The following is a 27,583-nucleotide window of genomic DNA, read 5'->3' as shown; positions in this document are numbered from 1 at the left end:
CCCATCTCCAGTGTCACCTTCTACCCAGTGTCACTGGGCATGTCCCCGATATCTCCTTATGCCCCCATTGTCACCTCTGTCAGTCCCATCCCACCCCCGTGCCACCTCCTTTCCCTGTCACCTCCCGTCACCCGTGTCACGCCCCATCACCTGTCAGACCCCTCCCCGTCCCGCTCCCCTGTCATTCCTTGTCACCCGCTTTCCCCGTCACTTCCCGGTGTCCCACCATGTCCCCGTGCCACCCCCTGTCCCCCCTCCGCTGTCCCCTCGCCCCGCCCCCTCGCGGTTAGCTCCGCCCACCAATGACATCACCCGTTTCTGCGCACGCGCGGTGCGCGCGGGGAAGCCGTGCCCGGCTCCGGGCGGGGCGGGGCGGCTCCATCCGGGTCCTGCCCGGGCCGGGCGGTGCGGGCGGCGCGAGCCCCGGCGGGACAGCGCGGCGGCGGGTGAGTGCGGGGGGCGGGAGCCCCCTGGGGGGCCGGAGGACCGGAACCCCCCCGAGCGCCCATATGGGGGGCGGGGACCCCCGCCGGGCACCCCCGTGTGGGATGGGACCCCTCCCTGTGCCTTGTTCTGTGGGGAAGGGACCCCTCTCCATCTCCCCTGTGCACCCCTCTGTGGGGCAGGGTCCCTCTTGCAGCTCCGCTTTGGGCAGGACCCTCCCTCTGCGCCTTGTTCTGTAGGGAAGGGACCCTCTTGCAGCCCTTCTGTGCAGTGGGAACCCTCCCTGCGCCTTGTTCTGTGGGGAAGGGTCTCTCCTCCATCCCCTCTGTGGGCTGTACCCTCTCCCTGTGCCTTGTTCTATGGGACAGGGTGTTTTCCAGCCCTTTGTGGGGCAGGACCCTCTCCCTGTGCCTTGTTCTCCCCCTCCATCCCACCTCCTCCTCAGCAGCTCCCATGGGTGACAGGGTCCCTCCCTCTCTGCTCCACAGTCCCATGGAGCAGCCCCCTAAGGCGACACCCTCAGGGGGTCTGGGCTGTGCTTTTGGGGTGTCTGGCAGCACTGTAGGGCTGCCATAAGGTCCCGCTTGTGGGGCAGAGGGGACAGCCCAGAGCAGGACACAGCCATGCACTGGGACTGCATTGTCCCGGAGGGATGGGGCGGCACAAAGGGACAGGGGACATGTCCCCACGCAGGCCCATCCTGCCGGCGAGGGGGAGCTCCTGGGGTCCCACCCCACGCTCGGCTCAGGCTCCCCCGGTCACCTCTGTCGCCGCTGGCTCGGAATCACACACGTCCCCTTCTTTACTGGGGCCGAGACAGGACGCTGCGGGTTTCTTCTGCTTTAAAACAAAAAAAAAAAAAACAAAAAAAAACAAAAAAAACCCCTCCAAAACCGCCCAGAAATGGGAAAAGCTGCTTTTTTGGAGTTACACTGGGCTGCTGTTCTGCCGTGCACGTCCGTGCCCTCCCTGCATCCGCCGCTTTGGCAGGGGACGTGCGTGGGACCCTGGGGACTGGAAACCGACGGGTAAAAATTCACCTCCTGCGGTTTGGGGTTTTGGGGTTTTTTTTTTTTTGTTTTGTTTATTTGTTCAGTTCAGCTTGTCTTTGTCTTGGAGGACAACCCGCGTAGGTCTGGGTCACCCCACGAGCGGCGCCGGCTCCGTCGGATTTGCCAGCGTGTGTGTCCGGGGGTTGCTTCTCCCCTCCCGTGCACACCTTTGGCAGGAGGCTTGGATGACATCTTGCTCTGGCACGCTCCTCGCCTTTGATCTCGAGTTTCCTGCCATGGATAACGTGTTCGGCAACACGCGAGCCCGGCTCCGCAGCTGCCGGGGAGGGCGATGCGGGTGTCTCCTCCTCCTCCTCCTCCTCCTCGTCCCGGTTTTCCCCAGCTGGCTCCTGCCTACAGCTCCCGGCTTTCCTTTGTTTCGGGTGCCGCCAGGACGGGCTCTCACAGCCCGAGGATGCTCTGAGCGGAGCAAAGCCAAGCACAAAAAGACACCCCCCCCAATCCCTTTGTTTCCGGGTGTTTGCGGGTTCAGCTGGTTTTACACAGCGGCGTTTCGAGTACCCAGGCAGATAAACCGACTACTCAATGTCCCTTTTTTTTTTTTTTTTTTTTTTTAATCGTATTCGGAGTTATTTTGGGTGCTTTAGTTTGCAGGGAGCACATCCCGGCTGCAGGCTGTGCCAGAGGGATGCAGCAGCTTCCTGGGAACGGGGTGAATTTGCCAGAAACGTAACTGGAACATCTCGTGGTTGTCCTCTGGTGTCCTCCTCACATCTCCTCGGGTGAGCAGAGCCATAAGCTCTCCACCACACTGAAAATCTGGGATCACCAGCCCTTCTCCTGGGAGAACTCTGACCCTGGTTTGTAAAACCCACTGCCAGCAGCAGCTTTTTGGACAGAGGAAGGAGAACAAAACCCACTGATGGCTGAAATCAGCCTTTCTTAAATATATATACTTGACTTTAGAGAAAGCAAAATATAAATTCTAATATTATTATCATAATTATTTTTTAGATTCTTACTGCTGTTTCATTTCCCTCAGGTGTTGGGTTTAATAGCGAAACCATCACCTGAATTAATTTGAATGCTATTTTTTTTTGCACAACAGATGTACACAAAGCACGTTAAGCGTGTCAAATAGCCCCTGAGTAAATCATGTTGTTTGCTCTATTACTTTATTCATACAGGTTCGATGCTCCAGCTGATGCATCTGGAGTGCTGTGCCATCTGGACCTAAAATTAAATACAAATTTGGCCTCTGGCCTGGAAAAATAGCAACCCCGTGCCCCACTAATAATTGGCAGTGGAAGGATAGAGCCCCTGACAGAAAAACTGTCAGAGATTGCTTGGAGGCAATGTGGAAGAGACCCAAAATGCACTAATTGAGGTATTTAAAACATATTTAAAAAGGAAAAATACATGCTTCCAGCCCCATGTGCCAGGAGCAGGCAGAAGCAATGATGTGATCCCCTTATCAAGTCACGGGGCTGATACTGGCAGGTGACAGTCCTGATTCTGAGCAGGTGCTGGAGCTGCTGGAGGTGTGTGTGGTGGTGATTTCCCTTATCTCCTAGCCTTGCTGCTGAAGGAAATCCCCTCCACAACCTCTCAAAGCTCTGCTCCACCACTGCTAGGCTCAGGTTTGCTGATTTTGTCCCCATTCACCAAGGCTGGGTTGGATACTCCAGGTCTGCTGTTTGGTCACAGGCTGTCTCAGATTTGGGGGGAACAAGATGTGGAGGTGGGTCAGCTCTGCTGGAACTTGCTGCTTGTGCCTCCCAGGTTCAGGTCCTGGTGTGACTGGAGATAACTGTGATGGACCAGCCATGAAGGACACCTTGAGATCAGCATGCTCTGAAGTGTTGTGGGATCTGTTGGACCTTCAGATGAGGAATATTGAGTGACACATGGGAAATGAGGTGGTGGCTGCTGGTTGCTAAAGCCATCTTGGCTGGAGAGTGGTCCTGGCCCTGTCCTGGGGGAGAGGCAGGTGATGGGGTGGAGGAGGAAGATGATTGCATGGTGAGGAAGCAGCAGAGCTGCTCAGGACTGTGGAGCTGAACCAAGCCTGGAGTTTTGACCCAAGAAGAGCTGACTTCCAGCTGCTTTCCTGGACTAAATGATGTGTGGGATTACAGGAGAACACCCAGCTTTGCTTGGAGGGCTTTTGTACTTCTGGACCATCTCTCCAGGCGTTCCCCCTCAGGCCACCCCTCCCAGTGACCTGCTGTCACCTCCACTTGGGCTGTGTGGCAGAAGACATGTGATCTGCTCACAGCCATAAAACAACACTTGGATGTGGAAAAGGTGGAGAGAGGCTCAGCTGGTGCTCGTTTCGTGTTCCCACCACCTGCACCTGGAACCTTCTGCCTTGGGGTGACAGGGCTGAGACCCTCCCCTGGCTTGCTGCACAGCAGACCCAAAGAAATCCATTCTTTGGGCCATGGCAGGAGATGCAGGTCCTTCTGGTGGTCCTCAGCCAATTTGGACTGTTGGTGTGGAAGCCTGGAGGGTGTTTCTTGGGATTGAAGCTCCCCCAGTCTCAGTGGTTGGTGTGGCTGAGCTGGGTTTGTTTGGTTTTGTTCCTGCAGTCATTCCCCTTAAGCTGAGTGTTGTTGACACAAGATAAGATCGGCCGTCACAGCCATCCCCTCCCCTGTCACTGTTGCCCTGGAACTGCTCAGACTCAGGTCAGGAGTGGCCGTGTCCCCACCCTGAGCTGCTGACAGGGCTCTAAAGCAGCATCAGCGATGATGTGACACTGGGATCACTGCAAGTGAGCCCAGTCATCGCCTGAGCCCTGCAGGTGCTGCCCAGTGGCTTGAGAAATGCCATGGAAAATGCACTCCAGGAGAGGATCCAAACCCAGGTTTTGCTACAGCCATGGGCAGTGGTGATTTGCTTCCTGATGTGAGGGATGGGAAAGCCTTGACATTGCCAGTGAGCTGGAGCAGGCCCTGCTCCTCCATCCCAGGGTGCAGCAGTCCCCTCTGGCGATGGAGCTGCCTCATTCTTGGATGCTGTTCCCTGGAACAGTAACACGGGCAGTGTGTCATTTTTCTACTTGTCTGGCATGCTTAAACTCCATCAAAGAACAAAAAACAATCCTAAAGGGTTCCAACCACTATTCATGCTCACGAATGGTTGTGGTGCTGAAGGGATGGCAGGGGGAGCCTGGCCCTAATGCCAGTGTGTGGATGGGCAGTGGGAGCTCACAGACCAAATTAGCTGGAAGAAGCTGGCTCAGCATAGCCCAAGGCTGTGAGGTCTCATGTTGCTCCAGTGCCAGAGCTGCAGCCGAATCAGGCTGTGGGAAATGCAGAGACACCAAGAAGCAGGAGGAGCAGCAAAGGCAGGGTGGCAGGAAGCCTGGGCAGGGATGTCCTGCTTTTTCTGCTCCAGCTTCAGGACTGTGAGTGTGAGAACTAAGCAGGAATGACTCCTCCAGGCTTTTTTGGCTTTGGTTTTATTTTAATTCTGGAGGCCCACCCCAGTGTTTTAGGGACAGTGTGCTAGCCAGGTTCTTCAGAGTGCTATTTCCATGGAGGCAGGGGATGGAGATCCATGTGGCAGCACAGCCATAAGGGTTACTGATATGCTGGAAACCATAAAAACCCCTGAGAATGGTCATGTAGGAATAGGACTTCTCCAGACAGGTGGTGGGATTGATAACCCAACTGAAATGCAGCTGCACCAATGCCAGTTGCATGGTCACCAACAGGAGAAGGAGCTGGAAGCCACTGTGCATCAGGAAAAGCTGTGACATTGTGGCCAGCACAGAGCCACGTGGGATGGATGACTCAAACAAATGGATTGCTGCAGTGGATGGGGGTAACTTTCCATCATTTGCCAGCAGCCCTGGCTAACTGGGAGGTCCCAACTGACTGGAAGTGAGCAGATGTGACAACGCAGCTAGGGAAGGGCAGAAAGGAGGAGTTTGGGAACTGCAGGACTGGCAGTCAGGTGACAGGAGGAGATCACGCAGCACCAACAGGGCAATCAGAGCATCTGGGGCAGCCGGTGTGAGTTTGTGACATGCAGGTCCTGCCTGACCAACCTGATCTCCTCCTATGCCAAGGTGATGTGCTTTGGTGGATGAGGGAGAGGCTGTGGGTGTGTCTGTCTGGACTTTGGCAGGGCCTTTGACACCAGTTTTTCGTGGAAGGGGCTGGAGTCACCATCCCTGGAGGGATTTAAGAGCTGTGTAGAAGTGGCACTTGGGGACACGGGTTACTGAAGGCCTTGGCACTGCTGGGTTAGCAGTTGGACTCGATGGCCTTAGAGGGCTTTTCCAACCTAAACGATTCCCTGATTCTGTGATTTTATTATCCCCTCAGAGGATTAATCCCACCGCTAATGCAGCTTTTCACTCGCAAAGCGCTTTAGAGGAAGTCGCGCCAGGAGAGCGCTTGGAGAGAGAAACTGAAAGTGCTGAGCAGGAGGGAGCTGCCCTCCCTCTTCAAACCCTCCCGGTTCCTGCCCTCCCTCTTCAAACCCTCCCGGTTCCTGCCCTCCCTCTTCAAACCCTCCCGGTTCCAGCCCTCCCGGTTCCAGCCCTCCCACTGCTGCTCCACCAGCCTGTGCAGTAGGACTGGGTTTCCCAGCTTCTTGGCTCACGGGAATATTTCAGGGAAAATACGAGAGCTCCGTAGCTGTGCGGTTTCCCAGTGGTGGAACCAGGGCATTTCAGCTCTCCACTGAAATCCAGGAGGAGCAATCCGGCAGGTAAGGAAGAGGGTGAAGCCAAATTACCCATCCAAACTGGGTGGGAGGGATCAGAGTCTCCCATCGTACAACTTCAATACAGCAAATCCACCCGAGTGGATCAGTGGACTGTGCCTGCCGCTGACTCTCGGAGTTAAATCGCTGGGTTATTGTAAGACCGAGTTAAACTTCTCTGCTCGCAGAGCTTTGTCCCGAGCAGGCAGATATTTCCTCGCTTTAACGACTCCCATTTTCCTATTGTTCCCTGTAAAAACCCCTGGCCAAGCTGGGCTTCCCCCGAGGCGATTTCCTGGCTCAGTTCAAACGCAGCTGCGAGGTTGGGGTTTTTCTTTCACTTTTGAGTTGAGAGGCATTGGATGGTGTTTTGCCCTCTTGGCTTGTGAGATAAAAGATAAGGCTTTTGGAGGCTGTGGCGGTGGTGGCCATCTGAAGTGGGATGGGATTGTGTGGTGTTTCATGGTTTGAGGGTTGAATAAATTGGGATGAGCTGGCTGGAGCCTGTCTGGTGGTGCTCAGCTGTCAGCTGAGCCCTGCACCCCAGTCTTGCTTGGCATTCATACCACAACACCCTCACCCTTGTGCTGAGCATTGTTTGGGGGTAAAAGCAGGAAAAATGGATCATTTTCTGAGCTGTGGCTGTGCCTGAGGGATGCTGAGTTGTCCTGTGCTTCTGACCATTCTTGGGGCTTCCTCCTTGTAACCTCCTCCTCCTGAAGCATCTTCCCCGTGCAGCTGCCAGTGATGCAGCAGGAGGAACAGCTCAAGGAGGTGTGAGAAAGGCCTGGGATGTGTTACAGCCAAGTGGGAGGGATGGAGATGGAGGCAAGCCTGACATCAGGTGGTTTATTCCAGCCTTGGACACTAAAGCTGGGAGTGGGAGTGTTGCAGGGGGTTAGGAGATGGGTCTGCATGAGGACAGTGGGTGTTTTCCCAAAGCCAAGCAAATATTTGTTCCTAAAGACTAAAACTGTTATGGTTCTGGAGAAGAATGGGCTGGAGAAGAGGGATTCTGCTGCTGTCCAATCAGGTACCTCCAAAAGGAGGGTTTTTAAAGATGAAATTGAGACCTTGTTTACACTGAGGTTGGAACTTGAGCCTCTTTGGATTTGTTTTTTTTTTTGGATGGAATTTAAAAGAGGAAAGAAGTAAGCACTGACAAAAGTTTAGTTTCCTTCTTAGAAAACTTCTGTTTTCTAACAAAAGTTGCTCTTCCTCTCCAAAGGATCCCCTGAATCCTTTCTACTTCCTTTAGGATTGATTTATCTCAGCTATTGATGTTCTGAGCTGGAACATCCAACTTAGTAGCAAACTGCTTGATATCAAACTTCAGATTGCACATTGCCTGCTTCATCTTTTATATCAAATAATTTATTCTTCAGTATTGTGAGTCACTCATTGTGAGGGTAGCAGCAGATCCCAGTCTGTTTTCATGAGGGTGTTATATTTTCCTTATTAACCCAGGTCCTTGCCACAGAGCTGTGTGGATGAAAGCTGCTGCATAGCTGGGCACAACTTGGGTTTTGTTGCTCAGTGATTCTTCTCTTTTTTCTTCTTACTAAAATGATATTTTCCTAGGCCAATGCAGAACGAGTTGGGTGATTTGGATGGATTTTTTTTTTTTTTTTTTTAGCTGAAGCATCAATTTCCATGAGAGTTGGAGCCCAAAGATGAGTTGTGAATCCCTGGCAGGTTGCTTGCCCAGGATGGGATCTTGTCTTGAGCCTACTGTGGCTCAAGATGGACTGATCAGGCATGCCTTAGACACCCACATCATTCCAGACAACCCTCTGCAGCACTGGGCTGGAAATCCCCCTTTTCCACCCCAAAACCAGCCCCAGTGCAGATTTCTCTGTGAGGACTCTCTGTGTGGCTGCCATCTCTGCAGGCTGCTCAGTGCTTTTGTTTACATCTAGTAGAAAACTTCTTAAATTTCCTGGCAAGGGAGTCATTCTAATCCCTTTCAATGAGATCAAGGGATTAGTGTCTCAGATGCTTATAAAATTGTGAGGATTAGCCAAGCCTCCCCCCCTTATTCTTTCTATGCCACGTAACATCACCACATTTTAAACATGGATCTCTGTGCTGTTACCAAGAGCTGAAGCAATTTCTGGGAGCCTCTGCAAATCCAAGCATTTAAAAATCATGTCTTCATCCTCTTCCCTTGCTCCCTCTGGATTTTTGTGCAATTTTTAGGGTGTTTTTCTCTTTTCTTCCAGCATCCCTGGCACCAAACCACGGTAGCTGTTCAAGCAGATACGTTGGGTTTGAGTGGCTTGGCTGCATTGCGGCGCCCGTGCAGGTAAGTAGGGAGCTGAGCCCAAAGTTTTCCTTCACAGAGACTTGCAAATTCCCATCTTGAGAGGATCAGATCCCCCAAAAAAACATGTAATTTCACGAGTTTGCCCCTCATTTCAAAGGATTTGGGCTTTTGTGGTCCATCCCCAGAGGGGAACGGCGCTTCTGGGCCGACAGGATGCTCTCACCCCAGCTGTTGGGAGCACATGAAACTCCACACACCCACATTCCTGCATCCTTTTAATTACAACCTGCACTTTCATTAGGACTTGCTCCCTAACCAGCACACAGGGAGGAGGGTTTAATTCAAACCCTGTTGCTTCTCCCCTCAGGGCAGTTTTTAAATGCCTTTTCTCCTGGGTCGGTGGCTTCGTGGTCGCTTGACCTGTGTGAGCAAAGTGATCCTGAACTGCCGAGTGGTAGGAGCTGGGAGCCAGGAATTCCTGGCCCTGACCCAGCAGAGTTTCAGAGGCAAGCTTTTAAATATATACAAAGACAAGCTCATAATTTCCACTCTACTAATGAGGCCACGGCGTTTTCATTGAAATGTGCCAATAGGCGCCGTGGTGGTATTTTAGCAGCCTTGTACTGTGAATCCAAATGTGATTTAACATGGCAGCACCCACAGAGCTGAGGAAAACTGGCTTCTCCCACTGCATTTCAATGATGCTGCTCAGCAGCACTTCCTAAAAATCCCCTCGGTGTTGGGACCTCTCCTTGTGTTTCATCCCGACAAAGCTTTTTTCCCCCCCTACTTTGGTGAAGGTGGGAATATTTAAAAGGGTGATATTTAGGAGGGAAGAGTCTTAATTTAAAGGCTGGGTTTAACAGATGTGTGGCTGGCAGCAATTTAATAACCAGGCTGGCCAGAAATGTCATTAAATTGTAGTAAAAAAAAGGGAACGTGAGGGCTCCAGACATCGTGTTCTCTCTTGACCTTTAAAAAGCCACTCGAAGCCTGCTTGTTGCTAAGCCACCTCCTTAGTGCCACTCATATATTTTCCCTTCTAGCAGGGGATTCAGCACTCGGGAATTCGTAGAGATCCAACAGTAAACTGTTACACAGCTGAAATTCTCACTGGTGGTTTTTAACTTTGTAGCCTTGAAACATTCAAAAAGTACTTAGCAGGTTTTTTTCGGGTCAGTTGCAAGAAAAATGGAAATTTGAAGTAACTCTCACAAAAGGTGCTTGGGTTGCTTTGCTTTTTAAAAAAAAAAAAAAAAAGTTGTGTATCAGCAGCACAGCTGTAAATTGGGGTTTTGCTTATTTAGGGCTCAGCTTATGAGGAACCCCTGTAAGAAGAAGCATCCCTGGGCAAAAGAGGGGTGTGGGCAGGTGATGTTGAAAATTTACACCTGCTTGTACCTCCTAGTTACAGACCCCTGGGGTATGAGTACACCTGGATTTCAGAATCACAGAATGGTTTAGGTTGGAGGGGCCCTTCAAGACCATCTCATTCCAGCACCCTTCCATGAGCAGGAACACCTTCTACTAGACCTGGTTGCTCCAACCTGGCCTTGAACATTTCCAGGGACAGGGAGTCCACAACCTCTCTAAATAACCTGTGTCAATCTTTACTAAGGTCCCTTCATTTTCTGCATCCCACTAAGGTCAGGCCAGGATTCCAGGAGAACAGGGAAGGAGGGTGATACCCCATGGCATCACCCTCAGTGCTGAGACTCTGAGAGGAGGTGATGCATTTGTTGGTTGGTGAATGTTTCTCTCCAAGCACATCACTTGGTTGTGCAAGTCTGGTTGTGGAAAAGTTCCATTTTCCATTTCCAGCTAAATTTTGAGGGGTTTTCCCTCCTTGCAGCCATTTTTCTTCTGCCAGTCCTGTAGAAGTGAAGCAGTTTTTGTCCTGTTTCCATATGACTCCCAGGAGGTTTTTTTGCTGGACTCTATAAAGTGTTGCAAAACCATCCCAGTCTCTGCTAGCAAGGGAGAAGGAATGATAACACAAATGTTCCCCTAAATCCCAGTACTTGTGGAAAACCAGGAAAGGATGGACAGACTGTTCAGCTCATGTTTTGGAAGTATTAGGAAAAGTTGGAAATGGCAGTGATGTGGCATTGGTGTGAATTCCCAGCAGGCTGGGGTTTGGGATTGTCTGGGTTTTCCTGAAGCCTTTTTCAGGCTGTCAGAATTGTAAAATACAAACCTGGCTAGATCAAAGTGGGTTTGGGGGAGCAGCTGCTCTCTGGGATCTGTTTATGGACTTCTTTTCCCCAGTATCCAGTCACCAGCTTTTTCACTCTTCTCCATCCAGCTACCTCTTCTTAATTTTTACCTCAGATAAAAATGATTCAATTAAAAGGACCCACAGAGTGCATTCCTGAGAACTGAAACCCAGGATCTGGGAGCAGACAGCAGCAGCATAAAGAGGAATTCTTCCCTCTCTGGCCTCATGCTGCTTTTCCACCACAAGGCTTTACAGCCATCTGGATCCCCTTTCAGATTATGCCCCCCCTCCCAAAAATCCATAACCTAGCAACCTTATTTAGTGCAAACGAGATCATTCTGCTTTCCTGTTCCCAAACTGTGCTTGGCTCCTCTGACTGTCTTTATGGGATGGCTGCTGGCAGCTGTGATCCCATCACTGCTCCAGAGTGCTTGTCTCCAGCAGGATTTTGTAGGATTATTGATCACTGTGTCTTGCACTGATTATTATTTTTTTCCCCTCATTAAAGGAGCTTAGGAAATGGGGGGAAAAAAGGGTTTCAGGAAGTTGTTTAATCCATCTGCTTCTCAATATTGGAGTGGAGAGGGCAAGTTGCTCTTTGGCTCTGTGGAAAGTGATTGGTTCTGGTTCAGCCTGAAGATGACTTGATCAAAGTGTTTTGGTTTTTTTTCCTTCCAAATGTGATATTTTGGGAGTCCCCATTGCTTCCCACAGCTCTGTGTCATCACCCAGGAATTTTCAAATTCCCTGGAGTATTTAACACCAATTTCTTTGCACTGACCCTTCAGCTGTGTAGGCTGAATGTTTCTCATGGAGTTTCCAATTTGTATTCCCGAAGGAACCTGTTCATTGGGGAACACTGTAAATGAGGAAAAGCAACCACAAATGAAGGTGGGAGATTATTCCCACTTGCCTGTGCTCTCATTGCTCTTTTTGGGCTAAAATACACCCAAATTTAATAATGTGTGTCCTACCACCATCAGCCCATAAAGGGAAGTGGTGGCTCCTGCCTTTTCTTTTCACCTCAGGAGTACAAAGAGGGCTGGGGGCAGGAGGAGGCAGCAGCACATCCTTTCCCACCACACTTTTGGGAGGAAGAGTGAGCTCACCAGGTCATGACGTTGGAGCTGCATGCCAGGAAAAGGAGGGGGAAATAATTACAAATCCCCAAGGCCAAAGGGGAAAAATTCCTCAAGTGTTATTTCATCTCCAAGCAGTGAGTTGAGCTGTACTTGGGCAGCTCGTGTGAGCCTGAGAGAGGCACTGCCAGCTCTGGGAAGTGATTCCCAGCTCTCATTCCTGATGGCAGCTCAAGCAGGGCTCTCCTCCAAACTCTGCTTCCCCCTCCTCCAGACTGTATTAAATAGCACTATTGATTTTATTTTTTTTTCTATTTATTTTTGCCTGTTTCCTGGAACTTGCAAAATCAGCCCTGAGCAAACCTCTGGTTTACTTTTCCAACGGTGCTGGGGGAAAGAACTTGGCTTTACAGTGGGTGATGGGAGCTGCAGCTCACCCATTTCTGCATGTTTCTCTGCCAGTGGTAGCAAAAACATTTTCCTACTTAAAGCTTCTCTTCAGTTTTGAAGTTCTGGGATTAATTGTTTCTTAAACTGTCTGGAATCAGAAGGACTTGCTGGAAATTGCAGCACTACAGTCATGCTGCCAGATGTTGCTTTCCTTAGGCTTTTCTATTTTTTTCTAATTGTTTTGCTGTGTTGTCACATCACTTTCTGTGTCCCCTGCCCAGAGGCAGTGGAGAGGGTTAAAGGTTTTGTGTTTGGTGTCAGCCACTTGGGGAACACAGCCAGGAAATTTCCTGATTCCAGTTCAAAAAAAGCATCGGATCCACTCTCAGCGAGAAGGGATCAAAGGTCTGAAGTGCTTTGTGCTTGGAGATCAGTTTGGTTCTTTGGGTGTCCAGGCACAGAACAAAAACCCACCAACACCTCCAAACCTGCAGGCAGCCAAAATGGGTGAAACAAGTGGGTTTTTGTACTGTTTGACACCCACAAGTCCTTTCAGTTTGCTGTGATGGTGCCGCATCACCCCAGCCAAGCTTTGCTGGATCCTGGTACGACTCTGCCTGTGCTGTGAGGGACCTGTTGGGATATTCCCACTTCCAGCACATTAATCCCACTAATCAATAACCCTGCCAAGCCTTGCACCATCCCTCACACTCCTCCATTCCCTGCCAGGTTTGTGGAGGGAAGGATCTGGGTCAGGTTGGATGCTCGGAGCTGGCGCTGCATGCGGCATCCCCATCGTAGCTCTTTGAAATTGTATCGTGCCAAGAGTTTTTGTTTTCCCCTCATGCTCAGTCCTGTTGTTCCTTGGTTTTGGACAGCAAAGGCTTTCCCCTGGCTGCAGCAGCACTGTTTTCCCCTCACTCCATGCCAGGCAAAGGTGGTGCAGCTGTGTGGCATCTCTGGGGTGACAGTGATGCTGGTTTGGGGTTGGCTCTGCAGCTGCCTGTGATTTTCCCATCGCCACGCTGCGGATCCTGGCGCTGCACCAGAGACAGAGCTGAAGGAAATTCCTTCCAGCTGCTTGAGGTCAGGGCTTTGCTTTCCTTTTGGGGTCCACGAGGGGGACTTTTTTGCCTGCAAGTTAAATGAGGGCGTCTCTGGCTGCTGCTTCTTAACACCTGGAAGAATCTTTATCTTTTAAATATTATCCCGTTAGTCATAGCCATTAAATAACCCTCCTGTTGTAGAGTCACTCCATGGAAGAATACCCTGCTTTGCAGCACAGCTTGGGCTGTTTCAGAAAGGTCTTGTCAGCTGCTCCCAGTTTAACTTTCAACCGAGTTAATAACGCTTTTGGTTAAACCTGTCTGAAACAGTTGCGAAACGCCTTTGAAACTGGAGACGCCGTTCACGCCCGCTTGAAACCTTTCCCATCGATAAAACTTTTCAGCCTGAAGTTTGGCCATGGTTTAGCATTTACTTTTCCCTGACATTGGTGATTTCAGGCTCTGCTGGGTGTTTGGGGCTCATTGTTTCCTGGAAATGGGTTGACTTTGCCAGCCTGGCAGGTGGGATGCCCAGACCACCAGCTCCATCCAGTTTCCCCAGGTAATGGCTGAGGAGATTCAGTCTGAGTTTGCTTTGAACCCCTGTGGAGAAAGTTGTTTGTCTTGAAAACATAAAGTAAATCCCTCTAAAAACAAGAGTTTATTTACAACAGCAGAGGCAGAAGCCTCCCAGCATGTGGGCTGTATTTAGGTGTGAGGATGCACAGCACATGCATGACCCCTTTATGCACTGATGTTATAAATAAAAAATAATAAAATATTTTGAAAAAGTACAAGGAGCTCCTTTTAATAAGTAAAACCTCAAGAAGGAGCACACAGTTCAAATGCAAAGCAGCAGGAAAGCAAAAATCTACAGCTTTCAGCCCATGGCATTACTTAAAGTGCCATCCCTAGTGTCACCCCCCCTGATTCAGGGAGCACAGCTCTGCCTTGCTGCCCCTCCTCCTCCCTGCCTCAGTTTCTCTACCTGTGAGAAGTCAATTGCACCCTTTATTAATCCCTGTGAGATCTCCTGAGGAACGTTCTGGGTGCAAGGTTGGCCCCACGTATGAAAGGTTTGCTGTGGCTCTAATGGGGATGTGTTTGGGACGTGGCTTGCTGAGGTTTACCTTTGACAGGCCAGCTGTAATCAAAGCCTTGCCACGCAGGAGCGCTGACCTGTGACACTCCCTTCCCTGGCTGCTCGATGGGCCATTAACCAGCACTTGGCTTTTAATTAAAGCTGGGTTTTGTCCTCCTTGGAGAAACCTGGATGTGCTTGGCCCCACCTGCTGAGTCACTGGAGGGTGTAAGGAGGGAGATGTGGAGCTCAGGTTGTTCTGGCATTTGTGGCTCTCTGCAGCCCAGGACACCATTCCTTGTTATTTTTCATACAATCATGGAATGGTTTGGGTTGGAAGAGATCTTAAACACCATCCCATTTCACACGGCAGGGACACCTTCCACTATCCCAGGTTGCTCCAAGCCCCATCCAGGCTGGTCTTGAACACTTCCAGGGATGGGACAGCCACAGTTTCTCTGGACAACCTGTGCCAGTATCCCCTTTTCTATGTGCAGCCTAAAACCCCATCCCAGGGGGGCCATGGATGCCCCACCAGCATCATCTCCCTGCTCTGAGATGCCTTGACCACAGCGAGAGCAACAGGGAGGCTTTTGTTCTGCACCACAAACTTTTCATCCTTCTTTATGGCTCTTTTTTTTATTTCTTTTGGCTGCGCCCTTGCAAATTTGAAGCAGCTTAAAATACAGTTCCTCCCCCCCCCACTCCCCTTAAAAAAAAAAAAAAAAACAACCCCAAATCTTGGCTGCTTGAAATCCTCAGATTTCACTGGAGCCCTTTAAAGTTAACAGTTTCCTGGATCCTGGGCAGACTAACTGATTTCTCCCCTTCAACCTCCGTGTTTTTTGCTGTAACATTTCTCAGCTGTTACAGCAGGAGGGAGGGAGGACCAGGGCAGCTCTGATGTGGAGAAGGTTGTTTCACACGGGGGTTGGATGAATCTGGTGTGGGATTTGTCCCCAGCAGGCTGAGCCCCCACGACATGGCTGGCAGGTAGGTCGTGGCTGTGTTTGTGACACCCTTTTGGGGAAAAATATTAGAGAAATGGTTCCATTGTAGGAGGATAGTGGGATGATGGGGGTTGGTCTGAGCTGTGTTTCTGCTGACTGTTTATTTGCTGAGGGCTGTGATGGTTTCTAGCTGTGCTCATGGATGTGGGGACTGGCTGTATACGAGCATGAGGGATTTTTCTGGCTTGAATTTGCTGCCCCAAATGCAGCCTTGGATGTTCCTTACCCACGGGATCTCTTAGTGGGACTGCTGAGAAGAGCATCACAAGTTAAAAGAGCTGCAAAGGAAAGAAAAGCAGCAGTCCAGAACTGGTTGTCTTTGTTGCCTGTCCTTCAAGAGTTCTCTTTTTCCTTGCGAAAAGTCACCTGGAGCTTTCCCAGAGGGAGGAGGTTTCTCTGGAGGTTTCTCTCGGACAGTTGAGGAACTGGAGGCAGCCAGAGGCAGCGATTATCATCCCGAGGGCGAGGTGGGGCAGCTGAAACATCTCATGCCAGGAGCGTGGAGCGTGACCGAGGGGAGCCCTGAACCGTCCCAAACCCCTGTGACCCAGCGGGGCTGAAACCCAACCCCAGCCCCGAGCTGCGCATTAACCCCGCCGGAGCTGGGAACAAAGGTTTGGGGGCCGGATCGGCCTTTTGAAAAATCTATTTGCAAAGCAAACCGGCTCAGCTGAGCGGAACAGGCTTCGGTGGTGGAGTGTGAGCTGGCTGGTTGCTGGGCTATAAAATCCCATCCCCGCCGGCGCTGGCAGGGGGCTGTGCCGGCTCCCCGAGCTCTGCAGCGTTTCCACGTTGGCCGGGAGAGGTTCTGAATTCTGAACATGCGTGTTGCTCTCTGGAGGCTTTAATCAAATCCAGGCTTTACCAGAAATCGCCTCGAAACTTCCAGCGAGCTGAGGAAACTGAAAGCAGCCGGAGCAAGGAGGCTCCCGGGTGTTTGGGGCTGGCAGGGATGTTGCCATCAGCGAGGGGATAGTCCCGGTGAGGCAGGCGGGATGAGAGGTGAGTCTGCTGCCCGTGGGAGGTCAGGGGAAAGCCCACAGGGTTGGGCTAAAAAGGGGCCTCGAGGGGCAAGGGAGGTTGGGGAGTGAGGATGCTGCTCGGAGGGACACTCGTTGGATTTTGGAGCATCACTCCCTGGCGTGTGTGGGTTCAGATCCCGTGGTTTCCCCGCTGTCTTCCCACCCCGTGCAGTTGGAAAACTCCCCGCTCCAGGGGAGGGTTTTGTTATCCCTCGCTGATTTTATTTGGGAAACAGGGCTCAGACTTTGCAGGTACTTTCCTTGCTTGTAAAACTTCATCACACGTTGCTCTCCCGTGGGCAGAAGGGAAAACAAGGTGTATTTTTAACTTCCTTTTCTAAGCTGGGGGCAGGGGAACTTTATGCGTGGCCAGCAACGGTTGTGATCATCCGAGGGCGAACGGTTCAGAGAATTATAGGAAGATAAGAGATAATAAATGAGTGCAATTAAAATCCTGGGGGAGAGGATTTGCTGAAGTTGTTATCCCAGGCAGCTGCTTGGGGTTTATTTGGGACTCTCCAAGGGGAGGGAGGTTTTGGTCACTGGTCCCAGATGTGGAACATGACAGCCAGAATTGCTGCCTCTTCCTCTTGGCTGCTGCTTACTGGTGCCTCAGGGCTTTCCTAGGGGGAAGGAGCCTGGGGCTGTGCTGAGGAGTAAAGCTGAAACCTGCACAAGTGCTCTTAAACCACCAAACCTGTGTCTCAGATGGGAAAAACAAACAAAGCCTCCTTCACAGAGTCCATAGTCTCCCCATAATTTCTCTTAGCTGTGCTGCTGTGTGTCCTGGGAATGTCCTTGTCCTCTTCCTTTTTATCTTTGATTATTTTGTTGGGTGATTTCTTTGGAATGAGGAGTCAGTCTTAGAATCCACTAGAGGGGAAGGCAAACTTGCCTTGCTTCAAGGCTTCCTGGCTGCTTTTAGTATTTTTACCAAGTTTCTGGGGGGTTTGAGGAATTCTGGCTGCAGCTGGGGCTGCTTGCATGCAATTCTCACCATCCATCTCATCCAGTGTTTAACTTGAAGGATGATGTGTGAAAGGAACAGAGCTGGAGGAGAAGTTCACAGTGGGAGAAGGAAAATCCCATCCCCAGCTGATCCAGCCCTGCTTTGTTTTCAGGGTTACCAAGATGGGAATTGGTTTTGGGCAAGGAGTGGGGGATGAGTGAGAATTCATCTCCAGCCCCCTCCTCATCCATTCAAGGGACTACTGCTCTGCAAAGTGCATCCCTCAGGAATGTCACATCCATGTGTTTTCTCCCTGTCTCCACAGCCTACCCATGAGCTCAGACTTCCAGCATTACAGTTTCAGGATGCCTAACATTGGGTTCCAGAACCTTCCTCTCAACATATACATCGTGGTTTTTGGCACAGCCATCTTCGTCTTCATCCTCAGTTTGCTCTTCTGTTGTTACTTGATCAGGTAAGGGAATGTTCCCCTCCAAGAGCTTCCCTGCTCCCAGGCCCATCACTGATCCCTCCAAAAAGAGGATGGCAGCACATTTCCTTGGCTGCACCAGTTTCCTTCACACATCCTGTGTCAACCTGATGCCCCACAAAGCAGTCACATTATCTACTTAAAACCAGGAGATACATATTTGCTAAAAGAGGTGTGGAATTGTGATCAGCTTCTCAAAAAACCTGGAAAGGGATGTTTTATGGTCCCTGCTTTCTGTTTAATGTTTCAACACATTTCCCTCTGTAATGAGTAACTTGTGTCCTGCGTGCCTAAGGAATGTTTAATACCTGCTCCATTGGTTATTGAACACAAATTGCTCCTTCAACAGCACAGTTTGGAGATTAATGATGCAGAGTTGATGTGTTAATCTGAGCAAAGGGGGAGCAGGATGGCAGGGTTAAAGGTTGTTTCAGTTTGGGGCTTGTTTTAATTATTTTATGGGCCATTGGGGAGATTGTTGGGCTGCTAATTGAGAGGAGAAACTCTTCCTGACAGAGGGAAAATGAGGCAAGTGGGGAAAAAACCACAGTGCCTGAGAATTGAGGTGGTGATGGAGAGGAGTTTTGCTGATAACCCAAGATGGGGGCTGGCTGTGCTTCAACCTGTGCCTGGGAGCAGAGTTCAACACTCTGCCAGCAGTGGCAGCCAAAATTCTGCATTGCCAGAGCTCTCCTCTCCACCTTTTCCATCCCTTTTCCTTCCCTTCTATTTCCAGCTGGCCCCAGCTCCCTGCAAGCTGTGATCCATCACATCCCTTCTTTGTATTCTGTAAAACAGGTACCTTGTCTCTCCTTGCACCACAGCAGCCAGTCCCACCAGGGTAGAATTTTCTTTATCCTGCTCTTGTAGACCAGGGAAATGAGATTTCAGTGTCAACCTTCTAAGTACTTGATAATTTACACCCATTTGCAGTTCTGTATGAAGCAAAATCTCATAAAACATGCAGATGAGCCCAAACCCAGGTTTACCAAGAGGTGATTTGGGCTGCTTGGGCATCATATTTTAATTTCCCCCCCCCCCCCAATTATGAAAATTTTGTTTTGAAGATGTATGAAAATAGACCAGAGATGTTCAAAGGACTCAAGGACTTGTTTTGCTCAGATGCAACTTGAATCTATATGGCTCACTTAGAAAATAGAAATAAGTGTTTGGACTTTGAGAGTATTTTCCTGAGCACTTGCTGGGTGTGTTATGCCCCAAAGAAGGAATAACAAGGAGTAATGTCTGGAAGGTCAAGCCAGAAAATCTTTAAATTTAGAAGCTGGAGGCGTGTAAGAGAGAGAGGGTGAGTAAGTGGTGAGAGAAGCCAGCAAGGAAGTGGCAAGTGCTCTGTCTCTTCAGGTCTTTAAATCAAGACCAAGGACCTTTCTGGACGAGACATTTTGGCTCCTGTTCCCCAGATCCTATTTAGCAACCCATGATAGATGGGGAGTTGGATTAGGTCATCCAGTGATCCCTTTATAGCCCAAAACCCTAGAGAGACTCTACTCTACTCTTCAGACCTCCTCCCTCAGCTGTGTTATTGGCAGAACAGAACCAAAACAGGATCCTGCAGCCCCCATTGGGAGGGTTTGAGCTGTGCCAGTGTCCTAGGAGTATCCACCTCCACAGAAGCTGCTCTGTAATCTCAGCTCGTCTGGGATATAAAAGTCTGAGTTTTGGGGGTTTGGGAAGCACTGTAGGTGGACAACAGGATGAGGACCACCCACCTGCAAGGGCAGAGAGACCAACAGGACAGGGTGGTCCCTTCAGAGCTGCAGGGCTCTGCTTCCATCTGTGGGATGGAACAGCAGCTCCTGGCTTTCCCATAGGTGCAGCATCAACACAGCCCTTCCTCTCCCTCCTCTGCCATAACTCCACATCTCCAAATATTTGGCAAACACCAAAAGCAAGGCTCATGACACCAACCTCAGGCTCTGGTTCTCATCTCCTGCTCTGGATCAGAGCAGCCCCTGCAGCTCTCCCCCATCCCCACCTGAGGAGGCATCCAGAGTGTGGAAAAACCAATATCAGGTGTATTCACCCCAAATCACAGAGCTGACAGCATTCAATAAAGGATGTGCTGGGGGAGGAGAGGACATGGGCTTTGCTTTGCAGCTGTGTCAATACAGACTGTGCTGCCTGCTCCAAGTAGAGGAAAAGTGACATTTTTAATTCAGCTGGCTCAAAACAAGAGTCCAGTAGGAATTTCACAACAAAAATCATCATTGCCTGTGCACTGTTCAGGTGAACCTTGAGCTGTTGTGCTCCTGTAAACCACTCAGGTCAGAGCTCAGGTCCCTCATGGCTGCTGCCTCTGCTTGGCAAAATTACTGATAAAAAAGGAAGAACAAGGAAATGAAATTTTGCAGGCAGCTGGTTGTGTCTGATCTCTGGTGAATTAATGAAAGTGATAACTTATGTTGCCTTTGGTCCCATAAAAGCCAGTGCAGAAGGATGCTGAGCTGAGCAATGCCACCCTCTCTGTGGGTCAAGTCTGCAGCATCCTCTCTCTGTGCTTTGCTGTGGATCATCCAGGGCTCATCCCTGCCCAGCCTGGAGCTGCTCAAAACCTCTGGGAGGTTCAGGGTACACAGCACCTAAAAAGCCTTTTTTTTAAGGGCTGTTTCCTTCTGCTTTCAGACCTGCCAGGATTCAACATAGTGGTTGGGTTTTGTGTTCAGAGAAAGGAATGGAGCTGGGGAAGGGTCTGGAGCACCAGGAGGGGCTGAGGGAGCTGGAAAGGGGCTCAGGCTGGAGAAAAGGGGGATCAGGGGGGCCCTTGTGGCTCTGCACAACTCCCTGACAGGAGGGGACACTGGGGGGTCTGGGAACAGGGACAGGAGGAGAGGGAACAGCCTCAGGCTGGGCCAGGGGAGGCTCAGATTGGATATTTGGGAATATTTTTCACCTGAGGAATGATCAAGCATTGGCACAGCTGCCCCATGGCAGTGTTGGATTCCTTACCTATGGGGAGATTTAAAAGCTGTGTGGATGTGGCACTTGGGGAAATGCATTAGTGGTGACCTTGATGATCTTGGAGGCCTTTTCCAACCTAAATTATTCTGTGATTCCATGAAGAGCCCAGGACCTTTCTACTCCTACTATAAAGCAACTAATACAGAAATCTCAGAGGCAAACCTGGGAATTTTTTTTCCTCTGCATTTTACAGCCATAGTTGTTCACTTGTTGTAGGTAATTCAGTCACCCAGAGGAGCAGGGAGCTCCCAGTCCTGTGGGAAGAGATCCCAAAGGCCAGGGGAGGGTGACAGCACACAGGATCAGCAGCCAGGCACTGTGTGGTCCCTTATCTGGGTCAGACATCTGCCAGGAATTCCTCGGGAGTCCCAGCACTTGACACATGGATGGGCAGGGAGCAGCTTGCCAGGATCAGTGTCTCCTCAGACAGCTGCACCAGGATCCATCTGCCTCAGAGACCAGGAGGAGCAGGCTGAGCTTCAAATTCAGCACCAGATGTGCTCGTGCTGCTCCCCAGAACCTCCAGGGAGGAATTTTTTGGGGGAGAATCTCCCTGTCTGGCTCAGCACCAACCCAGGGCATTGTAGATCTGTGCAAATCCATGGCCAGGTGGTCACTTCTTCCCCACCACTGCTCCAGGGTGCTCCAGTGGCTTTGGCTCAGGGTCCCATAACAGGGACCAACCCTTGGTGGCCACTCAGTGCTCCACAGAGAGGGATGCTACTCCATTGCAGGCCAGTTTGCCCTTGCCTGTCTCCAGTTTTCCCTTGCCTGTCTCCAGTTTTCCCTTGCCTGTCTCCAGTTTTCCCTTGCCTGTCTCCAGTTTTCCCTTGCCTGTCTCCAGTTTTCCCTTGCCTCTCTCCCCAGTTTTCCCTTGCCTGTCTCTCCAGTTTTCCCTTGCCTGTCTCCAGTTTTCCCTTGCCTGTCTCCAGTTTTCCCTTGCCTGTCTCCAGTTTTCCCTTGCCTGTCTCCAGTTTTCCCTTGCCTGTCTCCAGTTTTCCCTTGCCTCTCTCCAGTTTTTCCTTGCCTGTCTCTCCAGTTTTCCCTTGCCTGTCTCTCCAGTTTTCCCTTGCCTCTCTCCAGTTTTTCCTTGCCTGTCTCTCCAGTTTTCCCTTGCCTGTCTCCAGTTTTCCCTTGCCTGTCTCTCCAGTTTTCCCTTGCCTGTCTCCAGTTTCCCTTGCCTGTCTCCAGTTTTCCCTTGCCTGTCTCCAGTTTTCCCTTGCCTGTCTCTCCAGTTTTCCCTTGCCTGTCTCCAGTTTTTCCTTGCCTCTCTCCAGTTTTCCCTTGCCTGTCTCCAGTTTTTCCTTGCCTGTCTCCCCAGCCTCCTTCTCCCCATCTGTGTTTCATAAGCTCCATCCCAGGCACTGGATCCCTGCAGGCTGTGCTGCTTTCATCCTGTTTGCTCTATTGTTCCTGCATTTCTGCTCATGTTTCTGTTCAGGGTCACTGCCAGAGGGATGAGACCCCAGTCTCCTCCTCCTCTTCCTCCTCCTCCTCTTCCTCCTCCTCCTCCCTGCCTGCTGCAGTGTTTTCCATGCTTCCTCAGGCAGCATTGTTGGAGCAGGAGGGATGGCTCCCTGTGGAATTTGGGACTCATTTTCTGAATCTCTCCCTGCAGCATTAAGGTGCATTTTTACCCACCCCTCAGCTTCTGAGGCCCACAGCATTTTGGGGGAGGGTGTCAGACATAAGGAAGTATTTTTCCATCCCACTGCAGCGTGGCAGGCTTGGAAAACCCCCAGGAGCTCAGGTTGAAACAGCCAGAGATTTCAGACAGCCCTCAGAATATTTCTGGAGAAGAGAAATTCCAGGCAAGGGGGTTTCCCATGTGAAATCACACTCAGGGCTGGCTGGGGAAAATGTTCCTATGGCTCTCCAAGCCCTGCAGCCACACATTGAGTCCATATTGAAAGTCCTTGGCCAACTCTTCAGCCCTGGGGATCTCCCTCCTGAGTTTTCCAAGCACTTTATTAAATGCCATGTCTGGTAATGAGAGGCAATATTGGTTATTTTAATTTTAAATGTATTTATTTTAGGAGCAGAATGGGTTTCTCCAGCCAGCAGATGCTTGTGGAGCTCTCTGAGAGGGGAAACTGGGGAGGGAGGGGATGGAACCAGCACTTTGATTGTGGCCAAAAATTCCTGCTGGACTTGCCACTGCAGCAGGTGTTCCTGGAATAGACCCATCCCATTCCTCTCCATCCCTCAGTTTGCTCCAGGAGTGGATGGGGTTTGATTTATCTTAGAGTTAAGGATAAAGCTGAGTTTGAGGAACCCAGTGTCACCCAAGCAGTGAGATGGGGGCTTTGGTGGGAAAGCTCTGGGCAGGGAATCTCCTTCCCTGTCCCTGCTGGAGCAGGACTTTGCTCAGGTCTGAACCCCCTGCCTTGAAAAGCTGTGCTGTACTCAGTGCTGGAGTTGTTGCCACAGAAGTGATTGGAAACTGAGGGGATTTATGGCAGACTGTGACTTCCTCACCCACTTTTTCTGCTGTTAACCACATGGGTGATGTCTGGGAGGTCAGAAGAGGGATAAGGGAGGAGTTGTGTGCTTTGGGATGGAGATGTTGCCTTCCCAGCAGGGAAAGGGATTTTGCCTAAACACGTCATTTCCTGTGGCCATTCTCATTTCTGAAATACAAAAATGTAAAATATAACATGTTAAAGCTGGAAAGGAGGGAACTGGAATGTTTGAGGTATTACAATAATCCTGATGTTTTTTTGCCTGACCTCACATTTCTCTCTGGTTTCATTGCAGGCTCAGGCATCAAGCACACAAAGAGCTTTATGCCTACAAACAGGTGAGATGATCCTCTAATTTTTTTTTCCCTTCCCTTCTCCCTATGCCAAATCCATCAGATTTCCACATGCTGCTCCTCTCCTTGGGAGGTTTCTGGCACTCAAAGGGCAGTTGTAACACTTAGGCCAATCTGTCCCTGCTGATTTTATTGTCCCCTCCCAGGACCATCCTGCTCATCCACAATTGTCCCAGTTTTCCACTGAGCAGGGGGAACATCTCCTCCTCTGGAGCACCCCAACCTCTCCAACCTGCAGAGCAGTGATGCCATCCCTCCCCCAGTCACCAAACTGATATTTTGTGGGGTCTGGATCTGCTCCAAATCCCTGAAACCACGGGGCTTTTCCAGGGAACAGCTCCATGGCAATCCCAGCTCTTCCCTGCACCCACCTGCACTTACAATTCCAATAAACACAGCCCAGAGGTGGGTGTCAGGCTGCTGCTTCCATGTCCTGTTTTCTCCAGGATTTTCTCTCTCTGATCCCTTGATCCATGCAGGAAGCTGGGTGGAGTTGGGCTGAAGACACCCAGTTGTTTTGGATTTATAGTTCTCTCCAAGTGTTCAGCTTGGATGGAGGGAAAATGAAGTGGCAGCCCAGGAGGGTTAAATTTGGGATTTGGATTTGGTCCTTGTGGTTTTATTTTTCCCAGAGGGCCCCTCCTGCTCCCTGGCTGTGCTGGGTTTACTGGGGGGTTTCCAGTTCTACTGGGACACTCAGTGGAATCTCTTTATGGATATTTTTCCTGGGAATGTTCATGGCAGCAGCTCTGTCCTGACCCCAGCTCTTTGCCTTGCAGGTCATACTCAAGGAGAAGGTGAAGGAGCTGAACCTCCATGAGGTGAGCATGTCAACTAAAGCTCCCTCACCCTCCTCTTCCTCACCCTGGGGAGGGGACAAACCCTCAAATTCACCTCCACTGGGAGCAGAGCATGCAGCCAGCTGTGCTTTGGAAATGGGGAAAGATCTCTGCAAAAACCTGGATTAAACCCTCTCCCTCCTCCTGGCTCCCCTTGGGCTTTCCTGCATTGTTATTGTTATTTATTTCATTCTTCTTATCCCCCTGCTAAGAAGCTGTGGGTGAGGCCAGGGCAGGCTGGCCCTTGTGTAAAGTGTCCCTGAGTGGGGACATCCCTTCTGGCCATGCCCCTTCAGGGTGTGACAGTGTCCATCTCTGGGCAGGGCAAACTGAAACCAGGATAAACACCTCCCTCCCCACCCCTGAGAGCTGAAACACCTGAGTTTATCTCCATGGCTTTCCAGGCTTTTTGGGGCTGAGCATTTCTATTCACAGCCCGTTTTTCCCTGATGAATCTGAGCAGGAATCTGCTCAAATCCTGCATCAGAGCACAGCCTGGATTTATTTATTCCAGCAGAGAGAACAAAAATGCCCACCCACATCCGGGCATGGGGCTGCTCATCTGCTCAGCACCAGCTCCAGTTCTTCATAAGCCACTATTTATTTTATTTTAATCCCCTGAGCAGAGCCCATCCCACGTTTTATCCTGGCCCTCACTCCCCACAGCCCCCAGGGTAAATCCCCAGGGCCCCAGGGTTGTGAGCAGCCCCTGCTGCAGGCCCCTGTTTCTGATCCAGTCCCATTAAATCGACCTGCAGTGGGGATTTTGTCTGCACACAGGCTTCAAAGCACTTCCTGGGGTGAGAAATGGGTTGGGGGAGGGATTTGGGAATGTGCCAGAGCCGGGAATGGCCTTGATAATGCTCAGCCCTCCTCCTCCTCCACCTCTATTCCCAGCTGTCTGCAGCTCTCCCAGCTTTTGGGCTCTTTGCTGAGATTTGGAAAAGCCTGCAAGGGTTTAGCTCCAAAATACCATTTTGGGCATTTGTATTTTGGCATTTGCAGTCAGTGTTTCTGGAAAGCAGAGGTCGGGGAGGGAATTTTCCAACATGATGGGGCAGCTGCCCAGAGCCCTGGGGAGGGAGAGAGCCCACCCAGCTCTTCCCTCCCTTCTCTGGGCCTGGTTTTCCCCTTTCTCCATCACTCTGCCTCTCCCAGGCCCTGGGGGAGCTCGGGGTGTGTGTGTGTGTTCCTCAGGGGTGACCCCAACAGCTGCACCTGGCCCTGCTGCACTGAGAGATCCCAGGCCAGGGAGGCTGGGAAAACCACCCAGGAGCATCCAAAATCCCCTGGGATCTCCAGGATGAGTCAGGAGGAGTTGGCTGCAGGGTGAAGGAGGTTTTGGCTGAGAAGTGGGATAGGCAGGGCAGCAGCCCATTGTCTTTTCCTGGTGCCAGGGACCAGGCAGCAGCATGGATCCATCCCCCTGCACCCTAAAACCTCAGACACTTCCCAGCTCCATGGTCCCTTCCTGCTGGAAAGAAACAACTGTAGCTTGGGCAGCAAAATTTGGGAAGGGCTTTAGGGGAAATTATCCCTGTGAGGGTGGCACAGGGTGCCCAGAGCAGCTGTGGCTGCCCCTGGACCCCTGGCAGTGCCCAAGGCCAGGCTGGTGGGAGGTGTCCCTGCCCATGAGGGGTGGGATTAGATGATCCTCAAGGTCCTTTCCAACCCAAGCCATTCCATGATTTTACCCACATTGGTTTTTATGTGCAAGTGCTGCTCCCTGAGCTCTGACCCCCATCCCTGTGCCTCCCCCTGCAGATCTGTGCTGTGTGCCTGGAGGAGTTCAAGCCCAAGGACGAGCTGGGGATCTGTCCCTGCAAACATGCCTTCCACAGGAAGTGAGTATTACTATATATAATAATATTTTATATAATATTATATAGTATTCTATATGCTAAAACTACATAATAGCCTACTATATATTTACAGATATTTTATATTCTCTGTATATTTATATATGCTTTATATTTATATATACATTATATTTATATTTTATATATTTACATATTTTTTCATTTGTATATACACTATACCATATATACTTGATACACTATATATAACTATATATAAATTGCATTTTATATATTATACATATATATTATATAATATATAACATAATATATAATTATATATAACACATAACATAGACAATAGTATAATAATAGCAGAATTATTTGCATAATTTTTATTTATTTATACACATTATATACATGGTTGTATATTATTGGTGTATTATTTACAGATTCTGTGTTTGTAGTTTCACAGACACCTTTTATGTTTATTTTTGGTAGGTGTGTGGATTTTATATCCCTATAATATTTATAAATATAAATATATGCAGATTTAAGTATAAATATAAATACAAATTATATATAAAACATACCTATAAAAAATCCCTCTATATACACAAAGAGAACCTCCCCAAAAAAATCCCAATAAAACATAAAGGCACCCAAATGGTGAATTAAAAACTGGGCAGCAGCAAAGCTCCAGGGCAGGGGAAAGGGGCTCTGGGGGGGAATTTTGCAACTCCCCAGTGATGTCAGGTGTGTCCCCATGATGTCAGGTGTGTCCCCATGATGTCAGGCGTGTCCCCATGGTGTCAGGTGTGTCCCCATGATATCAGGTGTGTCCCCATGGTGTCAGGTGTGTCCCCATGATATCAGGTGTGTCCCCATGATGTCAGGTGTGTCCCCAGCGATGTCAGGTGTGTCCCAATGATGTCAGGTGTGTCCCAATGATGTCAGGCTTGTCCCCATGATATCAGGCGTGTCCCCAGTGATGTCAGGTGTGTCCCCATGATGTCAGGTGTGTCCCCATGGTGTCAGGTGTGTCCCCAGTGATATTAGGTGTGTCCCCATGATGTCAGGTGTGTCCCCATGATATCAGGCGTGTCCCCAGCAATGTCAGGCGTGTCCCCAGTGCTGTCAGGTGTCCCCCGATGTCACTCGAGCCCCCCTGACCGCCGTGTCGTGCCGCAGGTGCCTCATCAAGTGGCTGGAGGTGCGGAAGGTGTGTCCCCTGTGTAACATGCCGGTGCTGCAGCTGGCGCAGCTGCACGGGAAGCCGGACCCGGGCCCGCCGCAGGTGCCGCTGCCCGGCTCGCAGAACGTGGTATAGTCCCATTGTCCCGGGCCGGGCCCGGGCCGCGCCCGCCCGCGGCGCTCGGACACAGCCAAAGCACTTGGGCCGCCGCTGAGCAGCCCCGGATCCTGCC

The 27,583-nt window shown here is 50.4% G+C and overlaps 1 protein-coding gene across 6 annotated transcripts; it reads left to right on the top strand.

Moving 5' to 3' along the window:
* Window positions 1–326: 326 nt before the first annotated feature.
* Window positions 327–27,583, top strand: RNF24 (ring finger protein 24). 6 transcript variants are annotated; one of them, XM_079306103.1, is made up of 8 exons: window positions 372–446; window positions 2,112–2,239; window positions 8,399–8,481; window positions 17,563–17,712; window positions 23,464–23,506; window positions 24,301–24,342; window positions 26,125–26,204; window positions 27,348–27,583. In XM_079306103.1, the coding sequence occupies exons 4-8, from the start codon at window positions 17,570–17,572 to the stop codon at window positions 27,484–27,486; spliced, it is 447 nt and encodes a 148-aa protein (XP_079162229.1). In that variant the 5' UTR covers window positions 372–446; window positions 2,112–2,239; window positions 8,399–8,481; window positions 17,563–17,569; the 3' UTR covers window positions 27,487–27,583. The 6 variants fall into 6 exon arrangements, with proteins under 6 accessions (XP_079162231.1, XP_079162232.1, XP_079162229.1 ...); XM_079306106.1 differs by lacking the exon at window positions 2,112–2,239 and having other exon boundaries at window positions 346–446; XM_079306102.1 differs by lacking the exons at window positions 372–446; window positions 2,112–2,239 and adding an exon at window positions 6,042–6,182.

Source organism: Erithacus rubecula (genome assembly GCF_903797595.1).
Source record: "Erithacus rubecula genome assembly, chromosome: 5".
Taxonomy (NCBI): domain Eukaryota; kingdom Metazoa; phylum Chordata; class Aves; order Passeriformes; family Muscicapidae; genus Erithacus; species Erithacus rubecula.
Note: the sequence above shows the minus strand (reverse complement) of the source record. Positions and strands in the feature narration are given on the sequence as shown.